The following is a 22,335-nucleotide window of genomic DNA, read 5'->3' on the forward strand; positions in this document are numbered from 1 at the left end:
AGAGTTTATTTGACTTTTCCATTAGATGTTATTATCGATAATTATTCCAAGATGTTCACACCCTAAGCACCCTGATCAATTTTCTGAAGGAATCGCTTAGGTACCTGCTCACGCATTTAGTTCGAGTTGAATCCTGCTATCATACATAAAGATAGCAGCCAATAAAAATATGCGTTAAGAAAATTAAGATTACCTTTTATTTTTATTTTTATAGTGAATTCCTCACAAGAGTCCCAACTGCTCCAGTCTGGAGCCAGTGAGACTATAGCATCCCCAATTGGGGTATATTGTGAGGCTGTAGGTAAGTGGGGAAGGGGAAGCGATGGGCAAGAGAAAGGCGGGGAAGACAAAGGTGGGAAAGTACCTGACTATTCAGATATAGTCACTAAACACGGCTAAAGCCACTTGGAGCAAAGTTTCAATTCTGAATGGTGGTCTTACACCAGGGCGATACTGGGAGTAACTTCCACTCTGTTGATAATTCTCAGTCGAAGTATATTACAGTAAATATGACCGAATCGGATAGGGACACATTATCTCAGTTTGTAGAGTCACGGCCTGGAAAACCAAAGGACCTGGGTTCGAGTGCCAAATGTGACAGTGCCTTTTTCAGATTTTTCCGTTTCAGATGTTCGATTGAGTTTCGCTAATATTGTCTTCATTAATTAAAAATAATACCTAATCTAGATCGGCCACGGGTTCGAAATACTATCGATGTAATGCGTGGATACAGCACTACCATCGATATGTATTAAAAATAATATCTATTCGTGAACGGATGCAATACTACCAACGTAATGCGTACACGCAGCACGATCGTCGTTACGCATTAAAAACCACGCAGGATGCTTCTTAGTTCCGAGTGTCAAGCGGCATCGTTGTAAATTAACCCAATGTTGCCAAATCTTATGATTAACTTAACCAAACGCTCAAATAATATACAACAATGTACTCGCGAATGGCCACGGGGACGCAGTACTATCGAAGTAATGCGTGGACGCAGCACGCTCGTCGTTATGCATTAAAAACCACGCAGGACGCTTCTTAGTTTTGAGTGTCAAGCGGCACCGTTGTAAATTAACCCAATGTTGCCAAATCTGATGATTTACTCAACCAAACGCTCAAATAATACATAAAAATGCACTCATGAATGGCCACGGGGACGCAGTACTATCGAAGTAATGCGTGGACGCAGCGAAACCGTCGTTTTGTATTCATAATAATATTAAGCGTGATCGGCCATGGGGACGCAATACTATCGACGTAATGTGTGGATGCAGTACGACCGTCGATATGGATATAAAATAATATCTACTCGTAATCGGTCTCGAGGACGCAATACTATCGACGTATTGCGTAGACGCAGCACGATCTTCGTTATGTATCGAAAATTGTATTACTTCGTGGACGCGGCAAGATCGTAGAAATGAATAAAAACATACACTGCTCGATATATACATCGTGTAGCGAACCTGTCGGCAAAATGACAAACGTTCAATATTCGTTTCCAGACATTCTGAGATTTTTTCCTTCCACAAAAATTTTTGCCATACGATTCTACATGGGGTAAGCATCGTTCTGGCCAATTTTGACGTCAAAACATTGTAGCGTCCGTATATCGGACGCTGTAAGTCGGTGGACGCTGCAATGCTATGGAGTTTTTAGGGGTCGGACGCAACAAATGTAGCGGGATATATATATATATATATAACGTCTTTCTGCTTTTAAATGTGATACTTAAACGTAACTTATTAAACGTGAGTTAATAACAAAGCAAATTGAGACCCTGTTTAAGTAATACAATATTGGAAAGAAAAAAAAATCTAAAATTATGTACATTTTATATATATGAGATGAGGTATAAATTAAATGCTGATTTATAGGTAGTTGTGTAATAAGTAAATTATATTTCATTTTGAAAAGTTCTAAATGAGAATTGTGTAAATAACAAACAGCTAAAAAATAATAAGCAGTAATTGTTGATTGAAGTACTAGTACATATTGAATTATTTGGCGGGTTGGAAATAAGCCGACGTGGCTCAGTGGTTCATAGCGTCTGACCGGACATCAGAAGGCGCTGGTTCAATTCCCGTCGGTGGCATTTATTTTTACTCGGGAAATATTTTTAATTTGTATTGATATTACTGGCGACTGCTTATAATATTAGCTCTTAGGAGCGTTTATAACATCAACTACAATATAGAAGGTAAGATCATATTAATGTAAGAAAAAAGCTAACAGTGACATCCTGTACTTAATATACAATTATTAAAAATATATATTTACATAATATAATGTGTAACTTACTTAACATATAGGTGAGGTATATATATATATATATATATATATATATTTAGATAGATACTTAACAGTGGGTATAGAATAGGTAAAATACATTTCTAGTTGATGATTATATATCACAAGACAGGAAACCAAATTTCCCGAAATTATTTTATTATTTTACATATATAAATTAAAACAATATATTTTGCACTTTGCCAATCAATAATAGAATATGGAATTATTGCTTGGGGAGGAGCAACAAACTCAGCTATCGATTACATAGAAACCGCACAGAAAACGATCTTAAATGTAATGCTAAAAAAACATAGGCTGACTGATACAGACCAAATATTCAACAGCTGTGACGTACTAGATATACGCCAATTATACGTTAAAACACTACTAAACTACATTTTTGACCAAAAAACAAATTTTAACATACACAAAATATCACTAAAAGACCAGTTAGACAAGCGTACAAAGAAAACATAAAAACTCCGAAGGCAAATACAGGGTTTTCCAATAAGAGGTGTTATTTTGATATTCAATTCTGCTGACAAACTACATAAGTAGTTTAGCGGGTTTAAATGTGAATAAATAAAAAATTTCAAAAAATGATTTTGTTAAAGATCAATGGTTTCGTTGCTTGTGTGGCACGTAGCGCCGTATTGTTGAAATTAAACGTTGTCCAGATCAATATCATCCAATTCCGGCCATAAAAAATCATTAATCATCTCTCGATAGCGCAATCCATTCACCGTAACTGTTGCTCCAGCCTCATTTTCTAAAAATTATGGTCCAATGACTCCGCCGGACCATAAACCGCACCAAACAGCCACAGGTTGAGGATGGAGAGGCTTTTCAACAATAACTCTTGGGTTTTCCGAGCCCCAGATGCGACAATTTTGCTTCTTGACGAAGCCACCGAGGTGGAAATGGGCCTCTTCACTCAAGATGATTTGCATTTGATTCACTGAAGTGAATTTACATAATTTCAATGCGTTGTTGAAGCGTGTATCGTTCCATTTTTATTAACGGCGTAGTTTCTACTTGTCAAATGTCAAAAAATGACAGCTTCAAAATTAACATGTAACGAAATAGCGGGCTATTCAAAATATTATTACAAACTCTTATTGGAAAACCCTGTACAAGCTTCGGACAAAGAAACTACCAATTCCATGCTATAAAAGCATTCAACAGTCTAACACTTGAAAATAAAATTGAGGAAGACAAAAATAATTTCAGACACAAAATTACAAAATGGACTAGGGAACAAAAAAGACAATATTACCAAAAATTTATAACATAAAATAATAAAACCTACACGTAATACACAAAACCAATATAAAACACATATCACTCACAAACACGCAAGATTATATTTATTTCTCTTTAAATGTATTTTTTATATTATTATTTATATTATAAAATGAAGGCCTCATCACGGTTAAGCTACCCAGTGAGGCCAACATTACTGGATAACTATGAAATGTAAAAAAAATACTGTACAAAATAAAAAATAAAATAAAAATATCTGCATAACGTGTATAAAATTTTTAACTTCTGAAAAGAGGAAAAAAAGAAACGTTATTAAAATAAATTTATGATATTACAGGTTTTAAGGGTAAATCAAAAATATATATTTGTTATATATTATTTTGATTAGTTATTTATTTATTATTTATTTATTTATTTATTTATCAAAAGAAAGTACATATTACATATTGGATGCTTTGCCTGTCCAACTAGGAAAGTTTCCCGTTCTAGGACAGACAAATTGACATGTTTAGTTCATATTATTACTGAAATGTACATAATTACATAACAAAAACCAAAAAAAAGTTTCATTTTTCTCTGAAACTAAGTTGTGTAATAAAGAAAATGTATATAATAAATATAAGTACACATACATTGTTTTGTGAGAAGTAGAAAAAATTAATCTGGTAGCATATATTATAATCGGATTTACCGAATTAACCTGGTAACATAAAATATTAAAATTTACAGAGTATGAGGTAAGCGTTGTAACTAGAATGTGTAATAAATTATGTGCATGATTGTTTTCACTGAATTAAAACATGAATTCAGAACAAATTATATTATACGACAATACGAATATACACCGCGCTCATTTCTTGAACTACTGCTAAAATGTAAAAACAATAACTATATATATAGATAGAAATATAAACTATGAAACATAAACTATGAATATAAATACATAGTACCTGATTTAGTGCTACTTTGGTGAAATTGGTGCATTACTTCGTACGCCATATTGTGTTATGTATTTATTATAAATCATTACCGTAGTAGGTACCAAGTTTCACACAGAGTTAGTGTGCGACGTACAAATGTGATACGCTTTACAGTAGTGATGTACCTAATGAGCAGACAGGCTTCAGGGACGCATAACCATAAATCTTAGGTTGAAAAACATCAGAAGGTATAAAAACATCAGAATGGATGTCGAAAACATTGCGGAGCAATATCAGAACTCAATGAAGTGTGGTAGGAATTTTGGTCTACTGATCAGGAAAGTTTGGTGATTTTGTTTAACAGTTATACAGCATACGTTCACTTTCGACTCTATTATGCATAGTTATTTTTTATTTTGATTAGTTATTTTTATTATCTATGGTTATTTATTATTTTGATTAGTTATTTATTTATTACCTATGGTTATTTATTATTTTGATTAGTTATTTATTTATTATATTTATTTATTTATTATTTTTATTTTACAAATCAAAAATATACTATTTTTAATTAATAAATCGTGAAAAAAAAAATCATCAAATAAAATATAATTGCGCACGCCGGGATTCGAACCCACGCCCTTAGGATTGCTAGTCGAGAGCCTTACCTCTTGACCACGGAGGCCACGAGTCGTAGAAACGTCCCGTTTACATGCACCGACAATGCACCGGTGCCGAAGAGATCAATTACGCCAGTTCCTCGGTGAATTTTCCATTGAAATACAGATAGAATAAAGACAAGGAGTTAGAGAAAGCACCAGACGCCTGTGCTGAGTCAAGGTTTTTTTTCTTTAAATTATAACTGCTTTATTTTTTTTTGTAAAATCCCATCCAATTTAGGAGGCTGCTTTGAATGAGCCTTGTGATCTAGGAGGTTTTGACTGAGGCCCCCATTTTATAATTTAATAAAATTCTAATAAAATATAATAAGAAATAATAAATTGAAATTAAATTAAATAATACAGGCGATAATGAAAAAATAAAAATTAGCAAATTATATGAGGTACGGTTGTATATAATAAAGTGTGTATTGTAATGGTACTGCGAGGTACGGTTGTACATAATGAAGTGTGTGTTGTAATGGTACTGTGACATAAAATGTGTGTATAGTAATGGTACCGTGAGGTACGGTTGTATAAAGTAAAGTGTGTATTGTAATGGTACTGTGAGGTACGGTTGTATATAATGATGTGTGTATTGTAATGGTACTGTGACATAATAATATGTGTATAGTAATGGTACCGTGAGGTACGGTTGTATAAAAAAAAGTGTGTTTTGTAATGGTACTGTGAGGTACGGTTCTATATAATGAAATGTATGTTGTAATGGTACTATGAGGTACGGTTGTATATAATGAAGTATGTATTGTAATGGTACTGTGAAGTACGGTTGTATATAATGAAGTGTGTATAGTAATGGTACTGCGAGGTACAGTTGTACATAATTATGTGTGTGTTGTAATGGTACTGTGAGGTACGGTTTTACGTAATAAAGTGTGTATTGTAATGGTACTGTGAGGTACGGTTTTACGTAATAAAGTGTGTATTGTAATGGTACTGTGAGGTACGGTTGTATATAATGAAGTGTTTATTGTAATGGTACTGTGAGGTACGGTTTTATATAATAATGTGTGTATTTTAGTACTGTATATATTTTATTCTTTCACGTTATAATTTTGTTTGATATATTGCATTTTTTGTTCTTTAATCAATCTTTTAATTTTTGTATCTGAAATGTTTTTCGTTTCCGTCACTTTTTGTATCGCGAGAAAGATTGTTAAACGCTTTTATTGCCTGGCATTTGTGTCTTTTGTTAAAAGCTTGTGTTAACCGTTCGAAGTTTTCATATTTTTCTTTGTATACTTGTCTAACTGGTCTATTAATGATTGTTTGAATTTGTTGAGATATGTTTTTTTGGTCAAAATATAATTTAGTAGTGTTTTTTATGTATATTGGCGTCAAACGTCGATTTGGTCTGTATTACCTGTCAGATGGTTTTCTGCGCGATTTCCATAAGACCAATAATTGAGTCTGTTGCTTTTCCCCAAAAATGATTCCATATTCTATTCATTTAATAAGTTGTGACAAGCCTCTCCAATTTTTTCGTCAATCCTGGATATACAATAATGTTACATGTATGTATGTAGCTTAATCTCCTTCACAGAATAAACACACAAGGAGTGGGTGAGCAACATCAGACGCCAGAAGAATAAATGAAAGAGTAAAAGTGTCCAATCTTCATATACTTGATAAATAATATGACCCTAATCAACAAGATAGATAAGGAGAGGATGTTCACTACCATAAAAAGTTCATAAAGTTGGTTTTATGTTATTTTACTTAGTATATGATTTCATACTTTTTCGTGTACCACCTTGAAATCGGACAATGAATCTTTTTTATTACAAATTCGTGCCATAACTCCTCTTTTTCATTTCCTTTCCGCCCAAGGTACTTAAAAAATATGATTACTTAATGAAAGCAAAAAGCAAATAAACCATGATGATTTAATCGATGTGTACCCATCATTTTCTGTTTGATTCCAAAATCATCCTATTACACAAATGGAATGGATTTTCAATTCTTTAAATTGGCATACAGAAGAATATAATCCATCTTCGATTTAAATAAAAATTAATGTGAATGTTCCCTTGTTCAATACTTTAAATCTCCGAAAGTTCTCCCCCCAATTGCTTTGAAATTTTGACAGAAAGTTGCTTTCATTTGTTACACGCGTATCTACGCATGTGTTTTTATATACCTATATTATATAGATGTTACCTGTAACAGGTAACAGTGACATCTGTTGGACAAACATGTCTTTTAAACAGTGCCATTTGTTGGACGCAAAAGCAACACTCGCTATTATTTTTCTATGTGCACAGACAGACTGAGTCACAGCAAGGCGAAGCGGGGTGCAGCTAGTATAAAATATAACACAATACAATGAATTTATGCCGCCGTTCTTACAATTGTTGGTGGTGTAATGATCAACCTTCCAAGCAGCTGATCATGTCTCGATTCTCGGCCATGGCAATTTTTTTTTACATACTCTATTGTTTAAAAATTATATCCCGTGATTTTTCACGGGTCCACGCTAAAACGCTATATAGGATCGTTTCTAATTATTATTATTGTATTTTAAACAGCTAAAAGCCTTCTTTTTCTAAAAAACTGAATTCTCCAAATTTGACAATTTAGTATTGTATATCATTTCTCCTTTACCTACGAGTCAATATCACTTATAATATAAAAATAAATACTTATATTAAATATGTACAAAATTTGCAAACTGCAATAATAAAAAAAAATAGTCACACCAAACATTTATAAACAAAGAAAAAATCTTAAAATACAGTACGGTGCAGAGAGCCTACTTCCAATAAAAGGTCTCCTCTGGTATATTACTATTATGGACAATGCGGGAGAAAGCTTGTACAAAAAACCACTGGTACACGGGCACAACACAAGATTTACAGAAGGAAACGGGCTAAAAACTCCTCGAATTTTAAATAAGTACGGAGGCCGTACTCTTGAATACTTGGTACCTGTGATCTTCAACAAACTAAATAAAAACTTACAAATCGTGAATAATGAGAGACCCTACCCTAAAATCATAAAGCTGTGGTTAATAAATGATCAATCCATGTACCTTTGAACACCTCAATGTAAATTCCCAAACTCTTTGTTTTTAGTGAGGTGCATTAGATATATTATGTATTTACAATTACTCGTTAGAAATATATTTTTCGAATGTCTGCAATAAAATAAAATCTGTGAAATGTACCTACTTAGATATAAGACTTACTCATGTACACATAATCATACAATGTTATAGACATAGGCTTAAGATATTTTGATTCGGTGGATCCTGCAGACAAGCTGGCATGTGACAGCTTTGTTGGTCTACCTACTTTGTTAAAAAAAAAAAAAAAAAAAATGTTTTTCCCGTACGCGTTCCTACACCATTCATCCCATTTCACTGCAAATTTCAAGCTTTGTTCTTATTAGTGCCAAGAGTGTTTAGAGTCTTTTTTACATAAGATTTAATTAATTGGTGTTAAGTGCACCTGAAGGTAGCCATGATTTCACTGAACTTCTATTATAGTTTGTCGTATCCTAAGGGTTAGAGAATGGTTTTTAATAATAATAATAATAATAATAATAAAAACGTTTATTTGACAATAATTTTTTACATGTTTGCATATAGTTTGTACACATACATTTAGATGATTATATTGCCAAAAGGGCAACTGCTCAGCTGTACATTCCGGATTTCTCCGGGAATGTAGCTGGTTTTCAGCAGTGCCTTTAATATAATGTGTTATAAATCGATAAATACAAATTTCTTTAAAATAAAATAAAATATAAATTCAGGATTAAATTTACATAAAATACATAGATAAAATAAAAAAAAATAATAATCACAAGTAGGTGTCCCTTTCATTTTAAATTCGATCAATGATGATGTTGTGCGGTTGACTGTGCTGTCAGCAACCATTCGCTGCAGAGCTTCTTAAAGCACTGCAACGATGTTGTTGTTCGAATAGGCAGTGGTATTTTATTCCAAAGTTTTGACGATGAGTAGCTAAAACTACCCTCAAAAACAGCAGTTTTATGTTTGGGGAGAACAAGTAAATGGTCTCTTTGGCGTGTACTATGTGCATGTGAGTCACGGGACCACTGCAGTCTGTCAAACAGATAGGAAGGAACCTTTGAATTCATCAAGTTGAACAGTTGACACATTTGATGTAACTTCCTTCTGTTCGACATATTCAGTATTCGATGCCGATAGAGGTAAGGCGAGATATGCTCGCGTCTCGGGACATTATAGCAATATCGGACACATGCATTTTGGACTCGTTGTACTTGTTTTTGGGTTTTTTTCAATAAAGATGGACCGTAAACTGAGTCTCCATAGTCCAATATTGAGAGAACAAGACTATCAGTAATAATCTTGCGTAGTTTTACTGATATGTTATCTCTTATATTGTACAATAGACGAAGCCTCGAGTAGCACCACTGTGACCTGTTTTTAACATGTTCATCAAACCTCAATCTACCGTCCACCATTATTCCAAGGTTGCGCGCAGCATCAACAAAGGGAACGGTGGTTTCATGTATTTTTACAACATGTCCTCCATTTTTTACGCATGATATTTTTTGCTTAGTTCCCATTAATAAAGCAACAGTTTTTTGAGGATTGAGAAGTAACGCGTGCTCCTTTGCCCAACTGCAAACTCTACGTAGGTCACCATTTACCATATCCACTGCCACATGAGTTTTACTTACGTCAAACGATAAATATAGTTGTGTGTCATCAGCATACATGTGCGAACCACAGTGTTCAATAGATTGCATCATGTCAGCGGTATATATAGCAAAAAGCAATGGCCCTAGTATCGATCCCTGGGGTACCCCTCTTGTTATTATAATGTCAGATGAATATTTTAGAGTCCCATTACTATCCTTGCAAACTGTGCGCTGAGTTCTATCTTTGAAGTAATTTTGAAACCATTTTATTGCTTCATCGTCAAAACCAAAGTAACGCAACTTTGCAATAAGTAATGGAATGCTCAGTAAGTCAAATGCCTTAGAGAAGTCCAGCAGAACTAGTATCGAGGCTTTGCCTGCATCAGTGGAGGCAAGAATATCATCTGTAATACATTGCAGAGCTGTTGTAGTGCTGTGGCCTGTATGCATGGTAGAATAAGTCGGAGAATGACTTAACACATTATCTCTGCATGGAGAGAGATACAGAGTCGAATTAGAGTCGACATAACGTAGTTTTTAACAGTGCTAATGTGAATTTCATGATACTACATGAAGTGAAGGTTAAAAAACGTCGGGCATGTCGAAGGAAGACATGAATCAAATAATTATTTGTGGTAAAGTGAGACCTAAGTGATGAAATAAGAAAAAAAGTGAAAGGAGAATGTTTGACTTGGAAGTGAATGGTTGAAGAATTCGAGGACGCCAAAAAAAGACATGGCATGATCAAGTGAAGTTAATACTAATTACAATACAATAATATAATTCCCATCTTAAAAATTCAGCAGTTGTTAGGCACTCTAGAAATCACAACCTCAAAACTAATAATAATAATAATATCTTTTATTTAGGTAAGTTTACATATTACAACTATACATACATATTATGGTGTACATTGATTTGTAACTTTTATATTTAAGATTATAAAATTAACAAAAATGAAGAATTATTAATACAAACATAATATTGTGAAGGTAAATAGAAAATAAAAGTACAGTTGTGGTTTCTCAAATACCGCCTCACTAGGCTAGCCTGTGTTGAGGCAGAATTTTTCGTGTTAGTTCCTAATACCATTGAACATACCTATACTTGTATTAAGAAGTATTCGCTTAATAATGTGGTGACTTCAATAACTGCGAATTTGGGTGAATGCACCGGTAAAGGCCCTATTCTTATTTTTAATCAAAATTTTTACATTATCTTTGAAATTTTTATGTGAATCACATTGTTTTATGCTGTCTGGAAGAATTTTGTAGAGTCTTGTCGCAAAGTATTTAAAGTTTCGTTGACCAAACGTAAATACTATAACAACTATACCCTAAACCATTTACAAGTCTAGCCGGCGCCGGGTATTAGCCTATAAACCTAAAAATCACGTAACCCATCTATAAAAATAAAGCACGAACATAAAATAAATCTCAATTGAACAAGTATCGACAACTCGGAATGTAAAAATTCAGATTATTTATTCGACTTACCCCAAAGAAACATAAATCCTCCCTTGCGCCAACTCTTCCCTCTTCACTTCATTAATCATCCCCCTCCGTCTCTCTGCTTTACTCACACTTTTCAATTCACACTTTTCATTTCACCCTTTCCAGTTACCGCTGCAAGTTCGGCGGAGTTTTGCATCCATCGCCATAAGAAAGTGTAGGTTTTGTTGCATTTCGATAGTTCTGGAAATAATTCGTACAGCATTCTCGCATTCTCGGATTCAGCCGGAACTGGGACGCTGTTCCGGTTGGTGAAATTTATCTGTCTCGTCGTTCCGGTTTCACGAAACATATAAATACATACAGGGTTTTCCAATAAGAGGTGTTATTTTGAATAGCCCGCTATTTCGGTAGATGTTACTTTTGAAGCTGTCAATTTTTGACATTTGACAAGTAGAAACTACGCCATTAATAAAAATTGAATGATACACGCTTCAATAACGCATTGAAATTATTAAAATTCACTTGAGTGAATCAAATGCAAATCATCTTGAGTGATGAGGCCCATTTCTACCTCGGTGGTTCATCAACAAGCTAAATTGTCGCATCTGGGGCTCGGAAAACCCAAGAGTTATTGTTGAAAAGCCTCTTTATTCTCAACGTGTGACTGTTTGGTGCGGTTTATGGTCCGGCGGAGTCATTGGACCTTACTTTTTCGAAAATGAGGCTGGAGCAACAGTTACGATGAATGGATTGCGCTATCGAGAAATGATTAATGATTTTTTATTACCGGAATTGGATGGTATTGATCTGGACAACGTTTACTTTCAACAAGACGGCGCTACGTGCCACACAAGCAACGAAACCATTGATCTTTTACGATTGAATACCAAAATAACACCTCTTATTGGAAAACCCTGTATAATGCATTATCATTATAAATGCCGATTTACATTCTCTTTTGATATTTTTCTTTTAGTGTTATAATTATATTTTAATTTTTAATCTTTATTTTTTATTTTAAATTTATCTTTATTTTAATGTTGTTTTTCTTTTACTTTTTTTAAATGTATAAATTCTTAAATTATAAAATGGGGGCCTCAGCACGGGTAAACATCCCAGTGAGGCCAACATTACTAAATTGAAATATGAAATATTGTAAAAAAAATGTATCAATAATAAAAAAATTTAAAAAAATGCTAGGGAGTCTATACAATAATTGCATAGTAATATTGCAAATGCAATATATAATCGAACATATTAAGTTCAGTTGTCTGTAACGTGCTTTAATTATTTAATGAACTCAAATTTGCGTATTCAAATTACTGTAACTCAAATTTAAGTATCGTCATTTTCAAATATGGAACTTTTTGTGTGAAAAATAATTCAGACAAGCGATAAAGTAGGTACCTAGCAATAACATCATCTTTTTAACATTAAATTATTGTGATTGAGTTTTTCGTAATAGTAATTATAATATCCCGTGATTTTTCACAGATCTGCGTTAGAATTAATATAATAATGTGTAATGCATTCTAGGACCCGTCACTGGTCACATCAATTGTATTTTATATTTCTATGAATAAGGAATAAAGAGATATGAGATTTTTTTCAAATATATCTGTTTGAATTTCACTTTTGTTTTCGAGAAAATTTACCCAATTCCCGACATGTGATCGAGCTGAAACTCGTCAAACAGACTCGTCGTCGATAACAATGCATTCTATCAACGTTTGGTGGCAATCACATTAACACACGCCGTCATATACGCATTTCTCAGAAATTGGATGACATTTTTTTATTGAATAAATAGTTAATACATAATATCAAAAAACAAGTCCGGCTAAGCCGATTGAATTGGCTTGTCAACAGGTGCTTAAAGTTAGTTTCAAATACATTTTTTAAAGTTATAATTTACATCTTATATCTACAGAATTAACAATTTTTTCATACAATATTTCATACATATTAAAATAAATATTTTTTTTCCGATAGCCAATTTTTCACCATATATTTAACCTTATTCATAGATTTACATTGCTTTATAGTGTCAGGTAATAAATTAAATATCTTCGGTATGTTGTATTCAAACGTTCTCTGTCCGTATTTATCATTAAATTTCGGAACTATTAACCCGTCATTGCGCGTGAATCTAGTACTGTATTTATGTTCTAATTTTTCTTTATGCTGCGGGGTAAATATATACTGAATTATGATTTTTTGCCATAGTATAGCCTTAACAGGTAAAATTTTGGCACTCTGAAACAGCAACGGTGTATTATGTCTCTGTTTAAAAATATTAGGGACGACTAGTAATTTTACAATTGCGTTTTGTACAACTTGGACTTGTTTCAGATTGGTTGTACTAGTATTTCCCCATATGGTTAATCCATATCTTATAATAGATTCTGCCATTGACATATAAATTATTTTAAGTGTTTCAATTGATAGGAAAAAATTTAATGTGTACATTCTGCCAGCAATTGATCTGAGTCTTTTACAGGTTTTTTTAATATGTTTGTCCCATTTGAAAAAGAAATCTACTGTAACACCAAGATAGACATATTCTGTAACTAATTCTAAGCTTTCACATTTACAATTAGTCGGGATATTTTTATGGATGCAATTAAAACTATGAGAAATAATATTAGGATTGAATTGAAATCTGGCATTAGGTGATCTTATATGCATAACTTTGGTTTTTTTAGCATTTATTAATAGTCCTGCATCATGTGACCATTTACAAAGTTGATTAAAGTCAATTTGCATGAGTTCAATTGCAATTTTTAGATCTTTATGTGATATGACCAATGCCGTATCATCTGCAAATACAAAATGTTTAACAAAAGAGAAAAGTTTTTTCATTATAGTTACATAAATTATATATAGTGTAGGTCCCAATATGGAACCTTGTGGAACTCCTGCAGATACATTCTTTGTTTTACTAAAAGTATTATTTATTTTGGTACATATTTTTCTATTTCTAAGATAATCTTTAAATAAATTTAACACATTTCCTCTTATTCCAATTTTTTCTAAGGTTTCTAGCAGTTTTTTAGAGTTAATTGTGTCAAAAGCTTTAGAGTTATCGATAAATAACACAATAACATGTAATTTATTATTTAATTGATTATTTATGTAATTGGAAAAATCTTGCAGTAATTTTTCAGTATTTTTTTTTCTTTGAAAGCCATATTGATTGGGATCTATGATAGCGAATTTTTCAATGTAATTATTTAATTTATTTGATAAAAATTTTTCGAGAATTTTTTCTAACGCAGGTAGTATACTAATAGGCCTATAATTTCCCAGTTCAATGTGTTTTCCACCTTTAAATATTGGTCTAGTAATGCTACATTTAAATTCTTGTGGAATTTTTGCTTGCTTTATTATCGTATTGATTAAATGAGTAATTATTGGCCCAAGAGTTTTTATATTTCTTTTTAAATCAAACATTCTTATATTGTCAATACCTGTGCTTTTAGAGTTCTTCATTTTTTTAACAATGTTTTCAATATCAGTTATAGTAGCTCTTGGTATAAATAAACTGTGAGGCAGTTCTTCCAGTACAATATTAGTAGCTTTGTGATTGCATTTATGTAACATGTTGCTGATGCTATCCGAGAAGTAATTCACAAAATCATTTGACACAGAATCCTCAGTTCTATCTTTTAACATATATCGTGTTATTGTTTCATCACAATCGTTTTTGGGTTTACGTCCTAAAATATTATTTATCACATCCCAGGTTTTTTTTTGTATCATTAAAACAGTTTTAAATTTATTATTATAGTAGTTAGTTTTATCTTTATTTATAATTTTATTGACAAGGTTTCGTGATTTTTTGTATTCTGTTTCATATGTTTTGTTTGTTGGTGTACTTTTCCATTTTTTATATTGTTTATCCCTTTTATTTATTTGACATAATAATTCACTGCTTACCCATTCATTTTGCATAAGGTCGTGTTTTCGGGTTTTGCACTATCGTTTTAGAACTACTCTTGTAAAATTTATTAAATAAAGATTTTATTTTTTCATATAATGAAATACAATCCTTATCCTCTATAAGTTTACTCCAGTTATAATCTCTGATATGTCTATCAATATCCTTTTGTGAGATGATTTGAATATACTTATTTGCAAAGTCTACCTGACGTTTATGACATTTTATATTAATAGCAGTGATAAAATGATCGGCAATATTATTTTCACAGACGCAAGCTGTTATTTTCTTGCCTCTAAATTTGACAAATATATGGTCAATACACGTGCGAGTAATTTGTCCATTTGATATAGCTTCTCTGGTTACTACATTGATGCATTTAGTTAAATAATGGTTAGTAAGTAAGTTTTCATACGAAGTTACAATATTATCTTGTTCATCAAGCAAATTAAGATTTATATCTCCAAGTAAGATAATATTTTCCTTACTATTAATTGTCTCAAGATATGATGATAATTCCGTCAGAAATGAAGATTTACTGAAATTAGGAGGTCTATAGATAGCTATTATATTGACTTTAGTTTTGTCCTGGAGTATGAGCTTTCCTGATATATTTTCAAAATGTATTGATTTTAATGTTTTTAGTCTAAATTCAAATTTGTTTCTTATATACAATATAATTCCTCCTCCTGACTTATCAGTCCTGCAGTAGTTATATGCATTATATCCAGGAATATTGTAAATACACATACTTTCATTTTGTACAGATGTTTCACATAGCATCAGAATGTCAATATGCTTCAAACAATTAATTAAATATATATGCAATACATCCCAATATTTTTGTATAGATCTAATATTTAATTGAATACAAACAAGATTATCAGACGAATTTATGTTTTGTTTTTTTATCCAATCTTCTAAATTATTTACTGTACTACTTTCTATTTCATTATCATTATCTATATAAGAAAAATTATTCTGCGCCATTTAATTCGTGATGGTAATTAATTGTTTTCTTGTTTTGTTTAACAGACATATTTTGAGTATAAATTGAAGAATTTAATGTTAAATATTTAACAAAATAAAAGTGATTGTATTTGAAGCTAATTGGTACAAGTAATTTTTGATAAAGGCTTAATAAATATAAAATAAACTGTATGTTCACATCTAGTGTTATTTCAGAATATTTTTCATATTTAAAAAAAAATTTAAAAGCTGTTTTTATAATTATGAATGTGAAATATAGTACACAGTGAAAAAATGCATGTTTAAGTAAACAAAAAAATGTTTTTGAAGGTGACGTTATGATATTACTATTAAAAAAATAATGTAATATAATAATGTTATTTTTGTTAGTTAATTTGTGATTTTTTATAATTTTTATAACGATATTTATGTAATAAAATGTAATAACACTAAATCTATTTTGAGACAGGTTTAATCTTATTTCTAGTGAATATTCTATTTTTTCTTTTGCTAAAAAGCTCATTTTTTTATACACAATACATTTCGTTTAATCGTTTGCAGAATGCCTGATGTCAATATTCCAGTTCATTTTTTTATTTTTTTTATCACAATTTTTACATTTAGGTTCTTTATCTTTGTTAGCACAATCTTTGTAGGAATGATCACCAGCACAGTGTGTACACAATGGTTTGTCCTTTTCTTTATGAAGACACCTGACAGAAGTATGTCCAAAGCCCAGGCAGTGATAGCATTGCACTAGAGGATGGGCATCCTCTACTTGTATTCTCTGGTATCCCACATAGATTTTACCGGTATATACTAGCCTTCTTCTTATTTCAGTACTAACTTCTATTATGTAATTAGATGTGTTATTATATTTGTTTTTCAAGATCTTTTTTAACGTCATCTCAATTTCTGGTTTATCTATCATCACATCCTTGATATCTTCATTCTGTTCGATTATATCTTGTATTATATCATCCTTATTATAGTCATTAGCAATGCCCTTAAGTATTATAGTTGGTCTTTTCTTTTTAATTTCTGTAGCGCTGATGTCTTTGAACTCGTCTCCAATAGCTTTACTCATTTTTTCCGCATCGTACTTTGTCGAACATTTTATAAGTATTCTATTTTTAGATATCGCATTAACACCAATCACTTTTGCACCAATCTTACTTAAGTTAATTTTCTTCCTGATTTTATTTTGTATATTTTCTGAAGATTCGTCAGCATTGTTCGATGAAACTATTAATTTGTAATCACTTTCCAATGTTTTATTTTGGTTTTCAGCTACTTTGCCGTATCCAAATGTTGGTTCGACTATTTTTCCCTTTGCTTCAGATAACTGAAGAGTTAGATGTCCCATCCAGTTAAATATAGCACTTGTTTTTGTTGTAATTAAGTTAATTTGTTCTTTATTAAATTTATTCACTTTATCTTGAACACAATTCAATAAATCATCAATTGCCTCCTTCGCAGAATCCATGAATTGATGTGGATTCATATTGTTTTAAAGTAAAAAACACCGTTTTTTAATAAAAACCTTAATAGGTTCTAGATATTTAGGATAAACTTTAAATTTCGTTATGTTTCACTGTTTGTTAATTGTTTAATTCACTAAATTGTTGTGTCTTATTGTCCTTTTTTAAAAATACGAAATTAAATATACGAAATAAATTTCGGTCTTACCCGATCGGCATTTTGCGAAGTTGTTAGCACAGCCAACTCCAGTCTCTGGGAAGGAAGGCAAAAATCTCTGTCAAACAAAAAAAATTGTTTTCAAAGACATTCAAAATAGTTTTGAAAGAAATTTGAAATAGTTTTGAAAGACATTTAAATTTGTTTTGAAAGACATTTAAAATAGTTTTGAAAGACATTTAAAATTGTTTTCAAAGACATTTAAAATAGTTTTTAAAGACATTTAAAAATAGATACATTTTAGCAAAAAAACTTTGTTTTTTACGAGTTTATTTTTTTGTAATACAGATTTTAAAACGCCCACTGAAAGTATAAAATTATTGTCGTGATGATTATCAACAGTTGTCAGTTTCTAGCGTGTATCGCAATAAAAGTTTAAGGGTATGGAAAATGTTACAATGACACTTTATCCTCTTTTTCAAAGCTTTGGATCTCAATCAAACCCATTTTGATTGCTTTTACTAACATTGTTTTACAAATTTAAAACCCACAAACTTCTGCCAACCAGAAAAGAAGCAAAAATGTTACCATTCTGTAACTTTTATCATTATCAGAAAAACCTTTTTTGGTAACGATTTTTTTCAATTCGTATGTATTTCACCGTTGTACAACTGAAAATCTCTGAAGGTGTCATTTTAATATAGGCTTCTTGACGAGCTTTGGGGTAGAGTGCTATCGCCCATAACCGTCAGCTGTAATGAGAGACGTCATCTTATGCCTACAATCGACGCCCACTTTTCCATTTTATTCCTGACATTTTTGCTAAGGCAAAGGACTCTTGCATACGTACAACATACTCACTTGCCAAAGTTCTACTACAAAAAAATATGAAAAAGAAACATTCTCTAAAAGGTTGTTGTAATTAGTACTAATTAGTATATGTGTGTATATGTTTTACTATTCTTGGAGTAAAGAGCTTGACATTTTGATATTTGTTTATTTATTTTTCATAGTCTCAATTATACACCAAAATCGGTGAAAAATTAAAATTTAGAACACATACTGCAAATGAAAAATGGTAAAAAATTATATGTTAACAAGTAGAGCAATAACAAATACAGGATGTCCCAAAATATATACACACCTTAATACCTCATTCTTTCTAATTATTTTCTTCCAGTTCCAATCCATTGCTAAAAATGGAAATCAATTTGAACATTTCGGCTGGCTAAAAAAATTCTGTTTTCTTTAATTTCTACTTTTAATCTGTAAAACATCTAAATATATTTACTGTTTTTATAATCACGAAAAGTATGCTTACATTTCTTTGGGACATCTTGTAGTAGAAGTAAATAAATAACTTACCTGTATTGAAGATTTAAAACAATACTAAAGACAACAATATCAAATGAATATTCAATAGGTGTCGTTATTGTGTTTTGTTACATTTGTTACACTGTCTGTTAAGTGACGTTGAAAATGTCGATGGTCAGTGCAGCATCAAGTCGTTAACAGATGAATCGCTCTGTTTATTGGCGCGTTCTGATAGTCTCACCTGTAGATAGGCTATCTTTGTAACCATTCGTTTATTAGACCCAAACGGCTGACAGTCTCTTTCATGTAAATCCTAACCACATCTATTGAGAGACATTGAAACTTCAATATATGTATCGACAATATTGCTGCTGAATATTTTAAAGGAGATTTTAACCAATTTTCAAAGGAGGTTTACACGCCTTTAGATTAGAGAAGGGCTGTGATCATGCCGTTGTGCAAAGGTAAAGGGTCACGAATGGAATGCGGGAATCATAGGGCTATTATCCTGCTATGTTAGTTGGCAAGTTCTGTGGTAGAATTTTGATTGAACGGGTAATAAAGGAAACAAAGGATAAAAAATGGGATGTGCAAAGAGCTTTTATGAGTGGAAGGGAATGAATGGATCAGATCTTCTCATTGCGTATGCTCACTGAGAAGTTTTTGGCAAAAAATCAGAAACTTTTCTGTGCCTTTGTAGATCTACAAAAAGCATACGACCGAGTCGACAGGAAAAAGCTATGGAAGGTGTTGTCCAAGTATGGAGTGAATACGAATCTGACTCAGGCAATTGCGTCTCTGTATGAGAGAAACGTTGAATGTGTTAGGGTGAACGGTGGTTTTACGGGGTGGTTTGATATCAAACACGGCTGCGTAATATCACCGTGGTTATTCAATCTATACATGGATAATTGTATGCGAGAATTGAAAGAGGTGGGATTGGGCACGAATTTGAGTAATCTTAAAGTATGTTGCCTGTTGTATGCTGATTGCTAATAATATGGATGATCTACAGGCTCTCATGTCTAGGATGAACGAAGTATGCATGAACAATTAGTTAATGATGAAGTAAGTCTAAAGTAATGGTGTTAAGTTAGTAAAAGAGAGAGTACGAAAACAGTGTGAAATATAGTTGTGAATGAGGAATACTTGGAGCAGGTGGATGAGTTTGTATATTTAGGAGTATGTTTAAGATAGATGGGAAGACTGACAGAGATATTGAAAGAATGGTAAATGCAGGTAACTCCATTAATGGAGGACTGAACGCAGTTGGCACTAACGAAAATTGTCCAAAGATGCGAAGTTAGCAGTCCACAATGGAGTGCTGGTACCTACCCTGATGTATGGAAGTGAGGCATGGAACTGGCAAAGAAAGTAGATTGAATGCTGTTGAAATGAGATCCCTGAGGCTTATGTGTGGTAAAACCATGTATGATCGTGTGAGGAATGTGGAGATCCGAAAAGAATGCAAGGCTGATGTAAGCGTAATGAGTAAGATTAAGAAAGGGACGCTTAGATGGTTTGGGCATGTAGAGCGAATGAGCGAAGAAAGGAGTATAAGGAGGATATATGATGCAAATGCGAATGGTAGTAGAAGTCGGGGACGTCCAAGGAAGACATGGCACGATCAAGTGAATCAGATATACTCGAGTCGGACCATGTCAAGAGTCAGAATAGGTAATAGAAGAGTATGTATGAATGTTAATGAGGCAAGAAGTGTGTGTCAAGACCAAGTTGTTTGGCGGTCCGTCATCTCTGCCTACCCCTTCAGGGAAACGGCGTGATGGTTAGTTAGTTAGTTACAAACACATAAATCATTAGGAAAACCTATACCTTTTATCATTCTACTACATTATCGTCAAAATGAGTATCCAACTGATAAATTGATATGTTTTGTTGTTTAGGCTGGCTGCACACCCTCGCCGAGCGCCTGAAGGTATCGGTGGACAACGTGTCTAACAGTGAGAACTACATCACCGCGCTGTACTTTACCTGCTCCAGTCTCACCAGCGTTGGATTCGGCAACGTGTCCGCCAACACCAGCAGCGAGAAGGTCTTTAGCATTTGCACCATGCTCATCGGAGGTTTGTTAAATAATCTATTCGATTTTAAAATAATATTGTGTGGTTAATAATGTTGTATGGTTATGTAAAATACATGTATTTTACATAACCATAATATGTGTGACTTGCGTAATCGAAAAAAATACACTTTTAAAGTAAAATTATCCGACAAAAAATTTTTATTCAAAATTATCCACAACGCTATTGACATCGACTACCTTCTGGAAAATGTTCATTTCCTCTGTCCAGTTCGAAACACACGGTCAAAGAAACTATTCCACATCCCACCCTCAAAAACTAACTACACACAACATTCATTTTTCAGAAGGACTTGCACAAAATACAGTAATATATTTTCAGACGCCGATATTTTCCATTTGTCCTTAGTTCAGTTTACTAAATGCATATTGGAGAAAATTAAATCAAATTGTTATTGTGTCGCACACTCTCCCCCTGCTGTTTGCAAGATATCTAAGATATCTCCGTTATTTTCACTAAGGTATGTAAGCTATCGAAGATATCTCAGTTATTTTCATTATGGTGTGTAAGATATCTCAGTTATTTTCATTAAGGTGTGTAAGATATCGAAGATATCTCGTTATTTTTATCACGGTGTGTAAGATATTTCAGTTGTTTTCATTAAGGTGTGTAAAATATCTAAGATATCTCAGTTATTTTCATTACGCTGTGTAAGATATCTATATATCTCAGTTATTTTCATTAATGTGTGTAAATATCTAAGATATCTCAGTTATTTTCATTAAGGAGTGTACGATATCTGAGATATCTCAGTTACTTTCATTTAGGTGTTTTTTTATCTTTTTCTGTTATTTATGTTTTTTTCTGTATGTAACATGAATTTTATGTGGAAACTTCACTAGTTAATGCAACATGTAATTATTTATATTTTTATGTAGTCGTATGTAATAATAATTAATGCTATCACACGCTATCGCCATCCTGGCGGCAATTTTCAGAACTAACGACCCACGCGGCTTAGGGGCTGGCGGCTTGCCCTGCCATATAAAACTATCACTCTTTTGTCATTATCGAACCCCTGTCCCGCTCTGAATGAAGTAGCAGAAAATGAAAGCTCACCTCCCGGCTTGGGTAAGAGTCGATATCGTACCTTGAATGAGCTAGACCGAGGTTGATGTCGGTTGA

The 22,335-nt window shown here is 32.5% G+C and overlaps 1 protein-coding gene across 1 annotated transcript in view; it reads left to right on the forward strand.

Moving 5' to 3' along the window:
* Positions 1-22,335, forward strand: part of Elk (Eag-like K[+] channel) — a 622,750-nt gene that overhangs the window by 561,613 nt on the left and 38,802 nt on the right. Inside the window, exon 10 of the mRNA XM_089634754.1 lies at positions 21,013-21,192. Within this exon, the coding sequence (XP_089490880.1) occupies positions 21,013-21,192 (180 nt within the window). The remainder of the gene's footprint in view (positions 1-21,012; positions 21,193-22,335) is intronic.

This window comes from Hesperophylax consimilis, chromosome 8, assembly GCF_061612785.1.
Source record: "Hesperophylax consimilis isolate HC1 chromosome 8, BYU_Hcon_1.0, whole genome shotgun sequence".
NCBI lineage: Eukaryota > Metazoa > Arthropoda > Insecta > Trichoptera > Limnephilidae > Hesperophylax > Hesperophylax consimilis.